At 36.8% G+C, this 21791-nt stretch overlaps 1 protein-coding gene across 1 annotated transcript; it reads left to right on the top strand.

The window, feature by feature from the left end:
* The first annotated feature begins 386 nt into the window (after positions 1-386).
* Positions 387-21575, top strand: LOC143562530 (thylakoidal processing peptidase 1, chloroplastic-like). The gene is made up of 9 exons (XM_077050306.1): positions 387-468; positions 549-652; positions 759-992; positions 18630-18980; positions 19752-19820; positions 19932-20000; positions 20746-20832; positions 20973-21040; positions 21128-21575. Exons 1-9 carry the CDS (start codon positions 387-389, stop codon positions 21243-21245), a joined length of 1182 nt encoding a protein of 393 aa, XP_076906421.1. The 3' UTR covers positions 21246-21575.
* The last annotated feature ends 216 nt before the right edge of the window (positions 21576-21791 follow it).

The following is a 21791-nucleotide window of genomic DNA, read 5'->3' as shown; positions in this document are numbered from 1 at the left end:
CCACTCAGCCACACGAGTGGAGATTGTTATATGTTCCTGGACATCCGGATTGGAAGCATAAGGTTTTTGATTTCTATGTCTCTTATCTAACAATGAATAAGTTGGTATGTTAAAGCGTATTATTATTCTTACTTATATATAAGTTTTAAATTTTTATATATTTATTTGATTATTTCTTAAAATTTGTCTTTTATAGTATTTTTAACAAGGTTTTATAAATTTGTATGTCAGTAATTAAGAGACGATCAGCTTGTACGTTATCTTTCATATCTGAATCGTGGAAGGTCATCTGCCAACTAGGATGTTTCTGTAGCTGATGGAAATAGATGGACTCTTGTGTTTAAAAGTTTCAAAAGCAGTATTCCTGGATACGCATTTGTTGGTGAATGGCCATTGAACGGACACAGTTTGTTCAACAAAATAATATTGTTGGTGGGTCGGACAATGTTGATATAGTTGTTGTTTCAGGTTAATTTCCCAATATTCACATAATTTGTGTATCAAAATATAATTATTTGTTAACTTTTGTTCTATGTTTTTATAATTAGATGATGATAGCTTTGGTGTGGTTGATATAGAAGGTGAGCGTGTTTGGATTAAAGATAAGGATGTCAGTGATAATTTTCTTGAAGTTGTTATTAGGGATCGTTTGGTAAGTTTTTTTCCATGTCATAAATTGGTTATGGTATACATACGTTTTTTGTATTCAAGTATGTATTATTATAAACACTAAATATTTTTGTTTATATATTTTACAGCGTTTACCTGTTCAATTTGCACGTGACAATGGATTAGATAAAGAGACTAGGTTGGTGTTGATAAACTCAAATGGTGAAGATGTGATGACTAGAATCCACATTGAATACAATCATGGTAATTACAAGTTTAGAGTTCATGACTGGCCAAAATTTGTTCGTCTTAATTCACTCGATTTGGGGAAGAAATGTGTACTCGAGTACAACCGTCCCACTCATTCTCTGATCCTGTCACAAGTATTTGAATAGGTCTTAAACAAGCTTTTGTGGTATCCATGTTTTGCTTCAAGAATATTATGTTTTGGTTGTTTAAGTTCTGCTACAATTGACACTTTATGTTTGTTCAGTTTAATATCTTTTGTTAATTATTATGTTTATAATCTTAACAGATTTTATAAAATCTATGTTTATCATAATTTGTTCGTCATACATGTTGTCATGTTGATGTCGTTCAAAACGTATCATAAATGTTATAGTATCTTATGTTTAGTAGTATACATATTAATTTTATATTAAATTAACGTATTTACTAGATGTTTTACATATTAATAGTTTGTGGTTAAATGCTTTAGTATAACTAACAAATAAATGTGTTTTATTTGTTAATTTGTTTTGATTCTTCTAGAATGTAGTTTTCATTTTCAATAACCACCCCTCTTATATTCATGTACAAACAAAAGTCTTTTTTTTGAACAAAAATTAACATATAGAATGTACTTCAAATTAGACGGTAATTCCTGATATCACCCAATGAAAACATTTAATTTTTAGTTGGTTAATCCAACATGTTATTATACAGGTCAATCCAAAAACGTCTATGTTTAATAAATGGGTTAAATGGTTAACCATGGTTATTTGTTTTTCTTATTTATATTTTAGAGGGGTTATTTAAAAGTGATTTAGATTTAATAATTTGATTTATGAATGTCAATGAGCTTGTGGTGGAGTAGTAAAGAAAAGACTTGTTGTTTCATGCGACCCATGTTCGATTTCTGCCCACAACATTAAGTTTATGCACACAACATTTAGTTTCAGAGGTGAGGATGAGAGACTAGACGAGTAGGTAGCTTTCACTAGTTAAATAATTAAGTTACAAATAAATCATTACATAACGTATATGAAAAAAAAGTATTACATTTATGCTTGTATCATTATGCATAAACTAATTTTATTTATATCACAAGATGATTTTTTCAAAAAAAATAAACTTAAAAAAAGAAATAATGCACGTGCAAAAACATACCTAAAACCATTCTTTCTATTGACAATTTATTCTCAGTATCATGTATTTATAATTTAAAGAAATTTGGTTATGAACAAATTTCGAAGAATTCTTCTCATATAATAATATTTTTGAGATACACCATGAAAAAGGGTTTGATAAGTTTGAGAGGCTTCTAGACTTTCCCAATTGACAAAAAAATAAAATAGGTTAACCCGTTCAATTTTGTGAATGTTTTGCTTCACGTGAGCATAATTTTGACGACATGCTTCACATATAACATTCTGATCACTATTCAAGAAAAAGTCAATGCTGACACAATTGTTTCTAATTTGATATAAGTTAAAAGCATTGACAGGTCTGGAGATGGCATGTCGGAAGTATTTGACATTTTTTCTTAAATTTTAATAGTGATGGGAAAAATACTTAATGTGCAAAATCCCGAATTTTTTTTGACTCTTTCCCAAAATGTTTTTAAAAATAATTTCGAAACCCAATCACATTTAAAATTCTCACTTTAATTTGTTTTACATTTTCAAGTCAAAACTTTGAACCAGTAACACGTTTGACGATAAATCTATTTGCATTCTTAATTGTTTAAAAACATTCAAATTACCCCTTTTTTACCCGTAACAAATTTAAGCTTGTAGTTAATTTGTACCAAACGATCTATTTACTAACTTTAACCAGTAATAATCAAATTTAAGTTTCACAAAAAACCCAAAGCAATCATTGATAAAAAAAACCGAAGAAACTAAATATGATAAACTTTATTATTTTTGAAAATGATTTGCATATAATATCTTTACAATTTAACACATATATGTATAGTTTACTAAATTAACCAAAAAAATAAATAGATAAATTTAAATCACTTTTTTACTTGTAACAAATTTGAGCAAAATGTAGTTAATTTGTACCAAATGATCTATTTATCAACTTTTTATCCGTAACAATCAAATTTAAGTTTCACAAAAACCCAAAACAATTCTTGATAAAAAAAACCATGAAACTAAATATTATAAACTTTATTATATTTGAAAATGATTGATATATACTATCCTTACAAGTTAACACATATATGTGTTGGTACATGATGTCAGTAGTTCAGTATATAGTGTCAGTAATCGAGTCGTTTAGATTTGTATTTTGTATTAAGCGAAGTTAGCTAACAAGTTCGCTGATATAGGCGAACTTGTTAGATAAGCGAAGTTAGTGACAACTTCGCCTGAACATGCCAGGCGAAGTTGTCGTGGTTATATAGCCTTAGGTTACGGCTGAGTTAAAAACGAAGTTGAGTTTTACGTGTTTACGAGTTGTGTAATCAGTGATTGATATCACGTGTTTCCAGTTGCAATATACAACGTGTCTTTGCTTATTGTAACGTGTGTTCGATCGTGTTAAGGTATATCATCTTCTACGCTCGTAACGTCTTACGTAGGGATTCCGCACCTACGTAGAACGAGATATTCCGTGTAGATCCGGCTGGGAACCTACAATTGGTATCAGAGCTATTGCTCGTGATTGTGTGGTTCGGGATTATCACGCGGGTGTAGAAATCGTTCCGTTCGACTATTCGCGGGACGAGTTTACCGAGTTTTTGTGTCCTACTCACCTCCCACCATCATAAACAACCCATAACACCTTCACAAACCTCACAAAATCCAGAAATCTAACCTGCAAAACCATCGTGTTCATCAGGCGAAGTTGCCGTCACTGTTCGTAGGGTTTCGGCGAAGATATAAGGTTAAGCGAAGTTATCCACAACTTCGCCTACCTCACAAGTTCGCCTAAGCGAAGTTACCCACAACTTCGCCTAGCTCACAAAGTCGCTTAACTTAAGCGAAGTTATTCTCAACTTCGCCTTTTCAGGCGAATTTAAAAAGGGGAGCGAAGTTAAAAATCAGCGAAGTTCAGACTTAAGCGAAGTTATCCAAAACTTCGCCTACAGTACTGTTAAAAATAAAATTTTTATTTTTCGGGTTTTTTTGTGTTTCGTGAAAGATGTCTTCAATAAATATTACGGAACTGGTGAAGATGGAAGTGGAAGCGGGTTCAGCTACTAAGGCACCGAAGATGCTTAAGGGAACCGATTTTGTGGCGTGGAAGGATCGGTTTGAACAATATGTCAAGTACCAAGATGCTAAAATGTGGGTGTGCATTCAAGATGGATACATTCCACCAACTGCTGAGTATGAGGGTCGTGATCAGATTAAGAAGTACAAAGAGATGGAAGAAGAAGAAAAGAAAATGTATGAGGCTGAAAGCAAAGCTCATGCGGCGATAACAATGGCTCTTCCACAAGAGATTCTTCACACCTTCAGGAAGTATAAAACTGCTAGAGAACTTTGGGAAGCGCTTGAAAACTGTTTTGAGGGTAATGTAGGGATTCGTGCATCAAAGATTAAACTACTTAAAACCCAATTCTCGGTATTCAAGTACTTGAAGAATGAATCACTTGATGATATCATCACGAGATATTATCATCTGATGACCGAACTCAGCAACTATTCCATTACTTACAAAGAAGATGAGATAGTTGAAAAGCTTCTTGATGCTCTCCCACCGAAATGGGAGATGTACACTGTCTTGATGAGAGAAGACAAAGAGTTTGCCGACTATGACTTAGAAACAGCAGTCAACAAACTAAGAACTTTTGAACTTAACATGGTTCGAAAAGAGACACCAACTGATCAGGTTCAGGATCCAAGAATGTATGGTGCAAAAGTTAACTCAAGTTCAAGTTCGAAGTCTGAATCGTCTGCTTACTACTCAAAAGGAGACTCGGGCGCTAACTCAACACATGAAGGTCATGTATCTCTCAACATGAATGGTGATGTGTGTTTTGTAGCTGGTGGATCAAATGCTCCTAAACCTCAAGCAACCAAGAGTAGTTTTTCATCAAGTGTTCCTAACAACAACTACTCAAAGATGCCCATAAGTGTTAAATCTGCTGAACAACAGTTTGCTCTCTAAGCATCTTTCATTGCTTCGTATGAAAATTACATTCAAGGTAAGATTGTTGATCCTGCAACGTTAGACGAAGACTATGATCAGATCGATACTGATGATCTGGAAGAGATGGATCTGCAGTGGCAGATGGCGATGATTGTGAGAAGGGCTAAACGGTTTATGAAGAAGACTGGTAGGAAGTTTGTTGGTGAAAGACCAGGTTTTGACAAGTCAAAGGTGCGATGTTATAACTGTCAACAAAATGGACACTTTGCGAAGGAGTGCACAAATGAACGTGTAGAACGCAGTCAAAACAGGTCTACACAACAGAGTGGGGGTGGTAATGAGAATAGAGCCATGATATCCAGACAGAACGGGGAGTACAACTGGAATCTGCATGTTGAAGAAGTGTTCGAACAGGCCAATTTGGCGAACATCGTAACTGCAGGAAGTGAGAAAGTGACTGGCGAAAATGAAGCTTACATGGCAGAAGTGACAGACCAGCTCACCGAGGTAAGTACTAAACTCCCTTGTACTAAATGTGAAAATCTGTCTGAACAATTGACAACTATAACTGATCAGTTTGTTAGTTTGGATGCTCAATTTAAAACATTAAAAAAAGATCATCATTTCACTAAAGCTAGAGAAAACAGTTATAAAGTAAAAATAAAAGCTAGTGAGAAAGATATTAGGAGTCTTAAAGCAAATCTAGCTGAAAAAATTCAAGTAATTGATCTTAGCTATGAAGTGTTAGAAGAGAAAACCAAACTAATAGCTGAAAGGGATAAACAGATAGCTGATCACCAGGTGAAAGTGGTGGAACTAAACAGGAAACTTGAGAAATTCAGAAATTCCTCCGCTATACTTGATCACCTCGTTAGTGATCAAGGTTCCCCAGTTAAAAGGGGAGGAATTGGATATCATGAAGTTCCACCACCGTACAATCATAATTACACTTATGATCCTAGTAATCAGAAATCTGTTGATGTTGATTTTGGTCAGACAGTTCCGGTTAAGGTTACTATTAAAGAACCAGAAGTTAGTAAAGGCGAAACAAGTAAGCCTGTTTCGAATGTTAAGATTTCTGCTCCTAGTCCTGTCTCATCAAACTCGGACAAGTCATCCGAGTCGAGAGAGACAAAGGAAGAGGCAGTGTTACCAAAAAGTGGAGAGAAACATAAAACAACTGAAAAGAAATCTCCACTAAACCCATATGTCCCACCATATGTGAGACAAATGGGCAGTAATGCAGCCTCAACATCTAAAACAACTATTGAAAAGAAAGTTGAATACAGGAGTTGTTTCAGATGTAATCAATTAGGACACCTAATTGCAGATTGCCCTCTGAAGCAGAGATTCAGAGGTGTGAGGCCTTCGAAAACTGAGAACAGAACTAACCGTAATCACTATAATAGTAAAAATGAAAACTCATCAAAGAAATCAATCTCAGTTTTTCACTGCTAACAACCAAACCATAAGTAATAATTCATATAATTCACGAAGGTATGGATGGCCTCATAGTCAATCTACAAGAAGGTATCCTTTTAGGACTTACAGAAATTATTCCGATACTAACTTTGGACAGCCAAAGTACGGGATGTATCGACCCAAGACCAATAGGTCTTGGGTCCCCAGATTTTAATCCTCTGCTTTAATCGTGCAGGAACAGTTGAACAGGGCTGCAAACAATCTATGGGTTGTGGATAGCGGCTGTTCCCGGCACATGACGGGTAACAAGAGTTTGTTACACGAATGGAAACCTGTTCAGGGAGGAAGAGTGAGTTTCGCTGGAGAGAGCGGTGGAAGGATCACTGGAATTGGGACGGTGACTAACGGAAAGATGACGTTAGAGAAAGTAAATTTCGTTGAAGAACTGAAGCATAATCTGCTGAGTGTATCGCAGATTTGTGACAAATAATACACCGTGCATTTTACCAAGAATGAAGCGATCGTGCTGTATCTTGGTTTCAAGATACCAGAGGATTGGATAGTTATGAAAGCTCCAAGAGAAAAGAATACGTATATTATGGACATGAGGTCGACTGAGATGGCAACAGAAGAATCGTGTCTTCTGTCAAAAGCAACTGAATCGGAATCCGAATTATGGCATAGAAGAATGGGGCATATTCATCTTCGGAAAATGAACTACATTGTCAAGAATGGGCTGGTGCTGGGTGTTCCCTTGAAGAATTTCAACTTTGAAGACCAATGCTTATCGTGCAAAAAGGGAAAGCAACACAAGAAATCCCATCACACCAAGAAGGTTAATTCAATAGTCAGTACCCTAGACCTACTTCACATGGATCTCTTCGGTCCCGTGAATGTAAAAAGCCTAGGTGGAACAACATACTGCTTGGTGATCACTGATGATTTCTCTCGATACTCTTGGGTATATTTCCTGAAGTCAAAAGATGAAACGGTTCAGATGGTAATAAATTTGATTACCAAAGTTGAGAATATTATGGGGAAAAGAGTTAAATACATCAGGAGTGACAATGGGACTGAGTTCAAGAACTATCAGATGGAGATCTTCTGCTTACAGAAAGGGATAGAGCACCAGTACAGCGCTCCGTATACTCCGCAACAAAATGGAGTGGCTGAGAGGAAGAACAGAACGTTAATTGAAGGAGCCAGAACCATGCTGGCTGATTCGAAACTTCCTGTGGTGTTCTGGGCTGAAGCTGTTGCAACAGCCTGTTATATCCTTAATAGAGTTTTAACTGTTAAAAGACCGAATAAAACATGTTATGAACTTATGCATGGGAGAAAGCCCAACTTGAGTGGTCTTGAACCATTCGGGTCCCCGTGTTCGATATTAAAGACAAATTCTAAATTTGGTGAAGTAGCCGACGAAGGAATTTTAGTCGGATACGTTGTTGGGACTCCCAACAGACGAGTCTTTAATACATCGACCAGCAAGGTTGAGGTGGTGTGTAACACTGATATCACAAGTTACAAATCACCAAAACCAAGCACGGGACCCGCTGGGGTTTTCGACTATGATAGGCTTTTTAAATCTTTTAACATACCTTACTTGGATTGTGCAGAAGTTGATGAAAGAATAGCTACGAAGATAATTTATGATGAGGAAGAAAATTATGTGCAACGACCGAAGTATGATGAATGTCAGCCTTCCTCGTCAAATGCTGTCGATACCCCTGCTGCCTCTACAGAAGAGGAATTCTTCAATCCGTTTCACACTCAACAACAATCACCCATTGATGAGCTACCTTCGAACCTGGAAGACAATCTAGATGTCAGTGCGGTTCCGACTACGAGAGTTCACAAAAATCACCCATTGGAGAACGTGATAGGTGATCTGTCCGACGGTGTACAAACAAGACAAAGCTTGAATGAGCACACCTGTGTTTACACAAGCATTAAAGATACATGCATAATTAACGAATGTTTGTACACCTGCTTCATCAGCCAGATTAAACCAAAGAACTATCAAATGGCTCTCAAGGACAGCTCGTGGGTCGAAGCCATGCAAGAAGAGTTAGCCCAGTTCAAGAAAATGGAGGTATGGAATTTGGTTGCAAAACTGAAGAATGTGCATGCGATTGGCACCAAATGGGTTTTCAAATGCAAGATAGATGAGAAAGGGATTATTATCAGAAACAAGGCGAGGCTGGTGGTAAAAGGTTTTAATCAGCAAGAGGGGATCGATTACCATGAGGTGTTTGCTCCTGTGGCAAGATTGGAAGCCATTCGATTGTTTTTGGCATTTGCTGCACACAAGGAGATGAAGGTATTTTAGTTAGACGTGAAGAGTGCGTTCCTTAACGGTAAAGTCGATGAGGTTGTGTACGTTGAGCAACCTCCGGGTTTTCCTGACCCGGACTTTCCTGATCACGTGTACAAGCTAAGTAAAGCACTGTATGGGCTACATCAGGCACCTCGTGCCTGGTACTCAACCCTATCCAACTACTTGCTTGAGAATGAGTTTGAAAGGGGAAAGATTGATAGCACACTGTTCTTTAAGAGAAAAGGAAGCGACTTTCTTCTGGTGCAAGTCTACGTGGACGACATCATCTTTGCTGCATCAAAAGTCGCCATGTGTCAGGAATTTGAGGCCGTCATGAAAAAGAGGTTTGAAATGAGTGCTATGGGTGAACTAACTTTCTTTTTAGGACTGCAGGTTGATCAGAAGAAAGATGGGATGTTCATTCATCAGACTAAATATGTCCATGATGTTCTCAAACGCTTCAAGATGGAGGACAGCACTCCATACGATACTCCAGTCTGCTTCAACCATAAATTGGGTGCTGATTCAGACAACGATGCAGACGTGGACCCAACCCAATACCGGGCAATAATAGGTTCTTTAATGTACTTAACTGCTTCTAGACCTGATTTTATGTTTGCAGTTTGTCTTTGTGCACGCTTTCAGGCAAACCCAAAGGAATCTCACTTGAAGGGTGCGAAGAGGATATTGCGCTATCTCAAAGGCAAACCTAAACTGGGGTTGTGGTACACGAAAGGAGGAGACTTGGAGTTGGTCGCCTACACAGATTCTGATTATGGAGGGTGCAATCAGAATCGGAAGTCAACAACAGGTGGATGTCAGTTTCTTGGAAGCAGATTAGTGTCATGGCAATGCAAGAAGCAGACCTCAGTCGCCATTTCAACCTGTGAAGCAGAATATATGGCAGCATCCAACTGCTGCTCCCAGGTTCTTTGGATTCAACAGCAATTGCGCGATTCTGGTCTGAATTTCACTCATACTCCTATTTGCATTGATAACACTGCTGCTATCTCAGTAACTAACAATCCCGTAAAGCACAGTAAAACTAAACATATTGACATTCGTCATCATTTTATACGGGATTGTGCTGAGAAGAAACTGACTGTGCTCGAAAAGGTTGATACGTTAGATAATTTCGCTGACTTGTTTACTAAAGCGTTTGACAAAAATCGTTTTCAAAACCTTGTTGAGCTGAACGGGATGATCAATCCCGAGTAACCGTGTTTTTGTCTTTATTAAAAAAAAAAAAAAAAAAAAAAAAAAAACGTCACTATCACTTAGAATTATGTCGGTTGCCTCAGTTTGAAGGACATATCTTCGGATATGTTTGGTCCTCATTTCTACTTGTAGAATATAAGGATAGCCATTAACCAGATGACTGAAAGTGACCGGGGCGGTTTATGATGTGTTTTTATTCTTTCGCTGAAAATTAGTCGATCATACTTAGTTAGAAAGACACATACTTGTATGTGGTCGGTCCAGCTGATCCATTGGATCTTCAGGATAGCCGTTTACCTGAAAACTTCAATTTGATCGGGGTGATTGAAGTTAAAAATTTTTTGGGAAATGAAATTATTTTTCAAGTCTACTACTTCGTAAGAAGTTCCTTTACTATGATTAACAGAAAATTGATCCAACCTTGGAAAGTGATATATATACTGATTCTGTGTGCTTAACTAGTGAAGTTATAAGGCCTAAATGACTTTAGAACAGTCATTGTATGTCATGGTAGCTTTTTATGGTGCGTAAAGATAGAAGTGATACTAACTAAATCTACTCGATTTTACGTGGAAACTCCTTAAGAGTTGTGCATGTCTCTATATATATCTTTCCGAATGATAGGCAGAAAAGCGATTACCCAGTCATACACGGCCCGTAAGTGTTCTGATTCCCGTGAAGATAGCGTATCAAGAAACTGCAGTGATCCAGATTCGGGACTTGCAGTTATTTACTACTCTGAAGTTGTGTAAACACATAAAAAAAATGTGTAAGTTATTGAGACATTCTAGAGTTCATAATGTTAAGACTTCTCAATCAAGATGCAAGATAGAGAACGGGAAGAAGAGTCTAAAGATTGAAGAGTAATTACTATTTAATCAGACACTACGGGTCGAGGTCAACTCGGGGTGACTTGGGGAAAGCCAAATACGCTTTGAGAATAGATAGGAGGCATTATAATCTCTAAGTTGTTGCCCATTTAAGTTTTGAGCTTAATTGAATCTAACCCGTATCACAGAAACAATGAAAACTATTCTAAGTTATTTACCTGCTTACAACCTGTTTCTTTATGTCATAATACAGTTGAACACGGATCTGTGTGACAGTCACTTAATTAGTATGATTCCTGTTCGGATCTTTTCTAAAACATGGTAGTCCCTATCGAGACTGAAATTTGATCCCGTGTACTTTATAGTTAAAATATTTTTCTACTTATGTAGTTGTTTGATTTTATACCTGGTTACTTGGTCTTGATCGTATCATTTAACGCTTTAAAGGTTGTTTTTAAAACTTAATTGCAAATTGTTCAAATTATAGGGGTTTGTTTTGTAAAATTTAATATCAGCGAAGTTATCCATAACTTCGCCTGCCATAGGCGAAGTTATCCATAACTTCGCCGGTACAACTCTGACCCTATATAAAGAAGTTTTAAGGTCAAAACTGTTCATTATTTTCAAACCGGCGAACTTATTTCCTAAACCCTAAGCGAACTTATCGTATCGATCTCATCTGTGTTAATCTTTTTCGATTTCAACTCCGATTAAAGGTGTGTAGGGTTAGTGTGTCGAATATTCACCGTAATTGATGTTATTCAGAGGTGGTATCGACTCGTTTCGTGACCTCGAACTATCGAAACTCTTCATCCGTTTTTAAACTTATTTTTACGTGGTCATACTCAACTTAATCGTCTAGATCGTCTAAAAAACGTGTTTTACGAGATCCGCGATCTCCAAATTGACTAAATCAATCCGTTCGAAAACCTAACCTATTGCCGATTCATATTCGGCGAAGTTACAGTTTAGGCGAAGTTATCCGTAACTTCGCCTGAGGTTTAACTTCGCCTTATAATTAATTATGTAACTGTACTTGAGGCGATGTTGTGGTTAGGCGAAGTTATCATTAACTTCGCCTGGACCTTTTTACTAAACTGTTATCCGGCGAAGTTCAAGTTGAGGCGAAGTTATTCCCAACTTCGCCCCACCTCTAACTTCGCCTATACAGAATAAATCACAACTTCGCTCATGGTAACAGGCGAACTTGTGATTGCCTTGACGTTTATCTAACTTGGTCTGTTTGTTGCAGATATGGCTGCTGTAGCTGGAGCAGGCGGCGCAGGCGGTGATGATGGTGGTGACAACCAACGACAGTTCTTCCCGGGTCATAACATGTACATAACATTAGACCCGGAGGCGAGAGGAGTTGATGATTTCCGCGAAATCATCACGTTTCTTCTACGCTCGCGTATATTCCACGCGATTACCACAACGCTGCTGATATCCTTTCCTAACATTGAGGATTTTTGGCAGACCGTGGAGTATGACTGTCGCGTCGAGTCCCCGGTGATGCGAGCAACGGTCAACAATCAGATTGTTCAGTTCTCATCTGAACAGATCCGGGCGGCTTTGCGGTTTGGAGATGAGACGAGGGATGACCCGACAGATTTTGTGGCTCCATTCCGTGATGGAGCGTTTCTGAGAATGTGATACTCTGGTCCCTTGGGGGACACTCAGAGACGGAAGGGGTTCTTACTGGACCAGTGGCGCTTTCTCATGCATGTCATGATCGTGTGCATGTCAGGGAGAAAGGCTGGTACAGATGGCATGGGCGCGACCATGCAGTCGGCGATGACTGCTCTGACTTATAATAAGCGTTACAGCTTTAGTCCGATGGTCTTCTACGAGATCGATCGACAGAGAAGAGCGGTGGCGCGTGAGAGATTTATCATGTATCCAAGATTCCTCCAAATGATCTTGAATCATGTTGCTCCAACGCTACCTCAGCGCCGCCCAATCAGATACGTGGAAAGTGTGAACAAGAGGATCTTCGCCCAATGCAGATCTTCTAGTGCGAGGAGCAAACCTGAGCTCCGTCCTCGACATACTCCACTATTTAGGTACTTGATCAACCCGGAGTATGTGCCAGCTCGTGGGGATGAGTTTCGGGACCCGGCACCACAACAGGCTGGAGCACCTCAAGCTATACCTGCTGCTCCTGTTGTGTCACCGGAGGAGAACGTAGACCTTGATGCTGCATTTGATGGTCAAGGCTTATTTGATATGGATCGAGTTGATCCTGAAGAAAATGTGCAAGTACCATTTGAAAGGGTTTCGAGTGTGAATGTGACTAGGGAAGCTACAACGGTGGCTGACTCTGATTCAGAAGATGATGTGGCCGTAGCGAGGCGGATTTTGGTAACTCAAGAACGAACTCATGGGAAAATGAAGAGAGCTAATGATGACAGCGAGTCAGACTATGAGGAAGAGGTACATCAGTTGATTCGGAAATCAAGAAGGGAACGGGCAGGTGCAGGTTCGGGAGCTGGTGAGAGCTCAAGGATGGTACGTTTCACTCCACCAGCACTGTCCGGTATGACAATGGTCCCTTCATCGTTGCAAGTTACAAGGCCAAGCGCCACGGACGTTCCCGTGGTGGCTACCTCATCCTCATTTGGCCTCCCACCCACTACATTCCAACTATCGGCTCCGGAGATTGTATCGTTGCCACCTCCAACTCTTACTCCAACGGAGGTCGTGGCACGATATATTGAGTCGACGGTTGTGGCCACTGCAGGGTTATCGGTGACGATACCACCTGCGGTTACGTTTACGCCTACTTCTGAGGTCACGGTTACATTGGAAATCCCTCCTCGGTACACTCAACATATATCACATCTGAGGTTTGATTTCGATGCAACCTTATCAGACTCTGAACGAATAGCAGCACTTGAACGGGTCGTGGCAGAACAATCTAGGGTGAATCTTATCCAGACCCATGCTATTCAACGCCTCGTTGCAGAGAATCAGATACAGTCGTCCCTGCTAGTTGAACATGGCAAAATCATTGATGCTTTGAAGGAGTTCTTGGCATCTCAGGGGGAGACGAGCTGTAAGGGCGATGAGCTGAGGACTAAGAAGAGAAATGATCGAGACGATGATCCCAATGCATCGAAAGGTGCAGGTGGAGAGTTGCCAAGAACTGAACAAGCTCTTGGGACTTCCACAACTCAGGGGGAGTCAACAAGTGCAGCTGGTGGTGATGATGTGGTTGCAGTGGATGTTGAGGAGATGGATGATGAGTATATAGGTGATGATGATATATTACCAGTTGATGAGATAGAGAAGATTGGTGCAGAGATTGTGATTGATAATGATATTGAAGAGGGAGAGATTGTAGAAGAGAATGTGGAGCATGAGATTCCGGAAGTCGATAAGGCAGATATGAGTCAAGAGATTGGAAATGATGAGACTGAATGGGAAGAGCAGCCTAGATGGAAAGAAGGCTATGCTCAGTGGTTTGTAAAAACGAAGAAACCGGCGGTCCCTACTATGTTTAAGAAGAGTTACAACATTAGAGGCTATGCTGAAGCGAGAAAGGGGATTATATGCTGGATATATGATGAGCAGTTGAGGCTCTTTGTAATTAAGAGGTATGATGGTGTTCAGTTTTCAAGAGGCTGTTGAGATCATTGAATACATTGCCAGAATGTGAAGTGAAAGACTTAGCCAGATTGGGGTTAATAAACAGAAGTGATGTTAACATGGCTAGAGTCATTGGGAAGATTGTTTGGAAGGAAAGTATAAAAGAGAAGAAGTTCGAGCTGTTGAAACCACAAAAGGGAAAACTCATTGAAGACAAAGATAGAGGGATGAGAGCAGATGGCAAGCCTTGGATGATTATGAAGTATAAGCCGATCCGGTGTTTAAAAGAGGTGCCGATGAAACAAATGCCCAAGGATGTGATGAAGGATCTAAAGTGGTGGTATGTAGATTGTGAAACAACTGAAGCAGTAATGGAAGACGAAGATGAACAAGAGCTGCTGAGAGTCTATGATCCGATGCATCTAGTGAACTTGTCTCAAGCTGATCTGCAGGTGCTGAATGAGAAGAAGATATTTTATATTCCTGCTTGGAAAGACGAAGCGAAGAAATATCAAAGAATTGTATCAGTTTGTGTACGTGAAGGAGTTCATGCTTAAAGATGAAGATACAAGATTGTTGAAGATTACAAGACACGTGTTTGAAGATAAAGATTGAAGCTACTGCCAAGGGGGAGTCTGTTGGTACATGATGTCAGTAGTTCAGTATATAGTGTCTGTAATCGAGTCGTTTAGATTTGTATTTTGTATTAAGCGAAGTTAGCAAACAAGTTCGCTGATATAGGCGAACTTGTTAGATAAGCGAAGTTAGTGACAACTTCGCCTGAACATGCCAGGAGAAGTTGTCGTGGTTATATAGCCTTAGGTTACGGCTGAGTTAAAAACGAAGTTGAGTTTTACGTGTTTACGAGTTGTGTAATCAGTGATTGATATCACGTGTTTCCAGTTGCAATATACAACGTGTCTTTGCTTATTGTAACGTGTGTTCGATCGTGTTAAGGTATATCATCTTCTATGCTCGTAACGTCTTACGTAGGGATTCCGCACCTACGTAGAACGAGATATTCCGTGTAGATCCGGCTGGGAACCTACAATATGTACAATTTACTAAACTAAGCGAAAAAATATATAATATATATAAACGAAACATTTAAAAGCTCTCTGGTTACTCCCTACATTCTCTCAAACCACCATATTGCATTATTTGTAAACGAAGTTTTCTCATGCATTTGACCTGAATTCATGGGTATGAGTCTCACCAAACCCAAATATACCTTAAACGGGTTATAACATTTCATTAAATTAAAAATTAATCTCATCAAATATTTGATATGAAAATCCTATAAAATTGAGATATACTAAAAATTAATATAAGATCTTATTAAAAAATATGTTTTTATAATTTAGAAACAATTTTATAGTAAAAAAAATAAGCGGGTCATGGGTTTCACCAAACCTATATAGCTTTTAAACCGGGTTATACCATCTCATTTATTTGTGAAACCCTTTCATTATCAGTTCCTAAGTATATTACTAATTTCCTTACAATAAATAAATTAAAATTCAAAAAATATATATAAATATTAGAAGCGAATAATATAAAACAACCCCGAAATAAGCGAAAAAATAAATATATAGATTTAAATCATCTATATTTATAATATATATAAACGAAACCATAAAAATCATATGTGTCGCGATGTGGTTGCTCCCCCGTTTTTTGGAGTCACCAGATTTGCTTGATTTTTAAATAGATGCTTCTCATGCATTTGACCCGAATTCACGGGTATGGGTCACATCAAACCCATATATTTTTTAAACGGGTTATAACATCTCATTAAATTAAAAACTAATCTCACCAAATATTTGATAAAAAAATCTTATAAAGTAGGGATACACTAAAAATTAAAATCTAATTTATTTACAAAAAGATATGTATTATTTATAATTAAAAAACCAATTTTATAGTAAAAAAAATGGGTTTTGGGTCTCATCAAACCCATATATCTTTTAAACCGGGTTATAACATCTCATTTATTTGTGAAACAATTTATCGTTAAACCCTAAGTATATTATTAACTTTCATACAATAAAAAAAATAATAATTCAAAAAATAAATATATATTAGAAACATAAAATATAAACACTGGTTTCTTCCTACATTCTCTCAAGCCACCAGATTGCATTATTTGTAAATTGAGGTTTCTCATGCATTTGACCCAAATTAACGGGTATGAGTCTTACCAAACCCAGATATTTCTTAAACGGGTTATAACATCTCATTAAATTAAAAGTTATTCACACCAAATTGTTGTTGTGAAAATCCTATAAAATAGGATATACTAAAAATTATTATATGACTTCCTTTTAAAAAAATATTATTTATAATTAAGAAACAATTTTATAGTAAAAAAAAACCGGTCTTGGGTCTCACTAAACCAAGATAACTTTTAAACCAGGTTATAACATCTTAGTTATTTGTGAAACCCTTTTATCATCAAACTCTAAGTATATTATTAATTTCATTACAATAAACAAAATTAAACTCCAAAAAGTATAGAAATATTAAAAACGAATAATATAAACCCCACCAATAACATGAAAGATAAAAACTAGTATATTTATATGGTAAAGATGTTGGTGTTACCCAACAAAGAGGTAGTTAAACCAAAACCTCGTCTTTTTAAACTGAAGTGTTTCCCTCAGCCACTTGGCGATGATCAGGGGCGTAGCCACTTACAAGGGAGGGGTGTCCCCCGTCCCCTGTGAGAAATTTTTTTAGTGTTAATATACCGAAAAATTCCCGACCGACTCCTGTAAAATTTTGGCACCGACCCCTGTGAACTTTGAAGCCGTAACCTGTATAATTTTAAGACGACCCTCATGAGATTTTGAGACTAACCCTAACAAAAAATACAATGACAATTTTATAAATATAATTATATAAACGTTATATAAACAATTTTTCTATTAATTTGACTTTAATATTAACAAGTCCATTAGTCCAATATCTAATTCAACTTTTAAGCCCAAAACCCAATTCAAACCCTACTCAATTTTTAGCCCAAAATCCAGTTCTAACTTCTAAAATTTATTTTTTTTACCGCCTCTGCTGCCTCACTTCGTCCTTTCGATCGATGATGACTACATGAACATACCAACGCCAAGAAAAAAAACAAACATGAAAAATCGCCACTATTATGAGTATGATTGCTTCAATGCGGTTCTAGATTTGGAAACCCAAGAGTTTGGGGACCGTTTTAACGAGGTAACATCCGACTTACTTGTTTTGTTGAGTTGTTTGACTCATTGTGATAATTTTCGGGCATTTTCAATTCCAAAAATATTACGATTAGTCGAGTTGTACCCATATGATTTTGATGAAAGTGATAAAAGAAGACTCCCGGTTGAACTCGCGACATACATCGATAATTTGAAAGGAGATAAACGATTTAAAAACTTGAATGGTTTAGCAAGTCTTGTTCAATTGATGGTTCAAACAAAGAAACACCATTCCTTTGCATTGGTGTATCGTTTATTAAAGTTAGCTCTCGTATTACCCGTTGCAACTGCAGCCGTTGAAAGATCCTTTTCGGCGATGAAGTATGTGAAGTCCGATTTGCGTAATCGAATAGGTGATGAAAATTTTAAGCGACAGTTGTATTTGTTATATTGAGAAAGACTTGTTTGTCAATGTTAAAGTAGATGATGTAATGGTTAAATTTCAAAAAATGAAAACTCGTAGAGAACAACTTTAATATATTTGTTATCTAATATTTTGTTTGGTAATCTTTTTTTATATATATGACCCGATTCAACCCGACCCGATTTGACCCGACAGTTGTATTAGTACCGACCATAAAAATTCTCGACCCATATGAGAAAAATTTCTGGATCCGTCACTGCGAATGATTATCGACCATATTCCAAGTTTTTATGTATATTTTTCGAATATCTGAAAAACATATGAACATTTAATTTAGTTTAGCTTTACAAATTTAATAATTTATTAAAATAAAAAAGAAGTGAGCCGCCTCTTATTAACAAAGGCACTTGTAACCCACACATAGAGACGTAAAGTAGTTTCTATCTTTGGCGTCTCCTTCCCTGAGTTGTCTCGGTCTCTTCCCGGAGATAACTCAAACCTCCTCCTCATTTTCATATTCATATTCATATTAGGGTTTCTTGTAATATATATATATATATATATATATTGCTCTCAATTTAATCCAATTCAAGCCTACCATCTGAATCCAACCACTTCCTTCAATTCCAATGGGATCCTTGACTTTGTAGGCTTCCAATTAGCTTCACACCACCACTTAGAAGCTATTCTCCACATCTTCATCAAAATTGCAGTCATGGCGATTCGATTCACCGTGTCCTACTCCGGTTATTCCGTTTCTGCAAGGCTCCAAGTGGCTTCCCTGTAATGAGATTAATAGCAGTGAGGTGGATAAAGGAGGAGGAGGCACCGTTGTTAACAGATGTGATGTTGTTGATGCCAACACAACGACGACTTCGTCTGTCGTTGTCAGGAACACTTGGTTTTCCAAGTTGCTGAATGTTTGTTCGGATGATGCCAAGGCTGCCTTTACGGCTTTCAGTGTCAGCATATTGTTTAGGTCGCAGTTGGCCGAGCCGAGGTCCATTCCCTCGGCTTCCATGAGTCCCACTCTTGATATTGGTGATCGTATTATGGCTGAAAAGGTATAATCTTAATTGCTGATTAATAGGTTTGATGTTAATATGATTCAGGCTTCATATGCATACTTAGATTACGGTGATTGATTGGTGTTATAATAGACTTGAAGTATATGGGAACAAGTGGGTTTGTCTTGATTTGCTGATATGTCATGTAAATGGTTGCATTTGATGGATTTAAAGGTATTATCATGCATTTTGTTTCTTGATTTGCTAAAATGTCAAAAGTAAATGGTGATTTGATTTGTTGGGTTTGAAGGTGTTATGAAGTAATTTTGATTTGCTAATCTCTCAAAGCAAATGGTCACTTGTGGTTCCGTTTGATCAATTTGAAAGTGTTATCATGCATCATGTTTCTTGATTTGCTTATCTTTCAAAGTAAAGTGAGATTTTTAGTTTCAATTGATCTATTTAAAGGTGCTATCATCTGATTATTTCTTGATTTGCTATTCCTTTAAAAGTGTTTTGTTGATGATGTAATCAAGTAATTATATCTTGACTTGGTAATCCGTCAAAGTAAATGGATGGTCTCATTTGATGGATTTGAAGGTGTTATTAAGTAATTGTTTCTTGATTTGTGGTTTCATTTGATTGATTTTAAGGTGTTATAAAGTAATTGTTTATTTGCCAATCCCTCAAAAAGTAATTTGTGGTTTTATGTGATGTATTTGAAGGTGTTATCATCTAATTGTTTTATGAATTGCTTTTCTAAAGTAAATGGAGACTTGTGACTTGATTTTAAAATAAGATTTTGGCTTTTGTTTCTTTTTGATTTAGGTTTCATACGTCTTTCGAAAGCCAGAAGTTTCAGATATTGTGATATTCAGGGCCCCTCCCATTCTTCTGGTCAAATTTTAGTTCTGAGTTATTCATTTATCAGACCATACATAATAATGGCTGTTTTATATTGGTCAAATCTTGTTATTGACTTATTATACTCAATCCTTCATGATACAGGAATATGGTTACAGTTCTGGTGATGTATTTATTAAACGAATTGTAGCAAAAGCCGGAGATTGTGTTGAGGTAAGATATATGATTTCAAAAGTTATCTTTCTCTACACATTATGGCCTTAGTTTTAAAAAGCAATCGCAGTGTGTAGTTTTTCAAGCTCGAGCTCGGTTTGTTTAATATTTATCAATTAATTTATTTACATTTTATAATTATTTTTTGTATTTATTTCAATAATAATTTTACACATGACATAATATTTAATTTTTAGTTACTTTTATCACAATTTTGTGTATATTAATATGTGTTATATAAATATTTATTACTATACTGAATAAAACTTATATAAATAGTAGGTTCGCTTACACTCACGAGCCAACAGCCAACTCGAGCTCGATAAATGAAGCTTGGGCTTGGCTTGCTTAGCATTTATTAGTTAATTTATGTACAAATATAATTATTTTTGTTTATATTGGAATTATAGTTTTTGTATATAACATAATAGTCGTATTAATGTGCATGATATAAATATGTATTTACTATACTAAATAAAAGTTATATAAATAATAGGCTTGTTTACCCTTACGAGCCAGCTCGAGCTTGATAAATGAAGGTCAGGCTTGTTTTATTAAAAAGCTTATATTTAGAATCAGGCTCCAGCTTGAGCCTGTTTAAGTTTGGCTCGATTTGAGCTTTTAGCGAGCTGATCTCGAGTAGCTCACAGCTTGGCTCTAGCTTTTTGTGCTTCGCGCCTTTTAAAACCAAGATTATAATACTTATCTTTACGCCTAAAACATTAATTTGATTGTATAATTTCAGGTTCGAGGAGGTAACCTATTGATAAATGGTGTTGTACAAGATGAAGAATTTATATTAGAGCCATTAAATTATGAAATGAAACCAATGGTAATACAATGGAATATGATATTATTTGTTGTATACATTTTATCATATACTTTCACTCTACAAGTTCTTGATAAGGCATTTATCTTCACTAGCATCAAGATCCAATTTTAAAGTGCAAACTATTACTGTTATTGTCATAGGTGGTGCCAGAAGGCTATGTGTTCGTTTTGGGTGACAACAGAAACAACAGTTTTGACTCACACATATGGTAATGATTAAAATCTTCTTGTGTTTCTAATTCTTGGTTAAATAGAATGAAATTATAATATATTAATATTTGTTTGTTATTTTGTAGGGGCCCGCTTCCTATAGATAACATTGTGGGTCGGTCTGTGTTTCGTTATTGGCCGCCCACAAAGATCTCAGACACCATATATGAAGCAAGAAAAGGTGTTGCACATTCTTTACAATGAGCCATCTTCCCTATGTTCTTGGGAATCTTGAATATGAAATGACTATGCATTGTGAATACTTTGCCTCTCATGTTTGCGTTCTGGTTCTTGGTGTCAGCTATTATTGACCGGACGATTATGTCCGTCTGTTATTGAACTGTTTTGATGGCTTTTGGTGGCGGTTTTAGGGTTTGTTTCCGTTCTTTGTTTATTATGATTTTTGAATCAACGAATTCTGTGAAATTCAATGGAATTAGAATTAGAATTGCATTTGTAATTTGTATCGTTTGCAATTTGTATCGTTTGCATAAGTTGTTGAAATGGAAATCTGAATTCAAGTATTGTTTAAAATGTGTATCTTCATATGTAGTCCTTATTTTCAAGTTTACCTTTACATCTGGTTGCATCCTTATTTTCAACTTTGCCTTTACATCTGGTTGCAAAACATCTAACTTGTCTGAGATTCATGTCATAATAAATATTGTAGGATTTGTACTTTTTGTAGTAGGCTTTTGAATTTCCTATAATATCATAACTAAAATTGTCACAACTCCTCTAAAAGCTTTG

Source organism: Bidens hawaiensis, unplaced genomic scaffold (assembly GCF_021521415.1).
Source record: "Bidens hawaiensis isolate Kalapana, Puna unplaced genomic scaffold, B.hawaiensis_p1.1 tig00021031_1, whole genome shotgun sequence".
Taxonomy (NCBI): Eukaryota; Viridiplantae; Streptophyta; class Magnoliopsida; order Asterales; family Asteraceae; genus Bidens; species Bidens hawaiensis.
This window is presented reverse-complemented; position numbering and strand designations above follow the sequence as displayed.

Excerpts from the sequence above, each read along its gene's own strand:
- LOC143562530 (XM_077050306.1), top strand. The coding sequence starts at position 387 with ATGGCCATTGAACGGACACAGTTTGTTCAACAAAATAATATTGTTGGT. Across the intron at positions 993-18,629 it reads ATTCTCTGATCCTGTCACAA|TCATGGCGATTCGATTCACC; the intron begins GTATTTGAATAG and ends TCAAAATTGCAG. Across the intron at positions 21,041-21,127 it reads AGTTTTGACTCACACATATG|GGGCCCGCTTCCTATAGATA; the intron begins GTAATGATTAAA and ends GTTATTTTGTAG.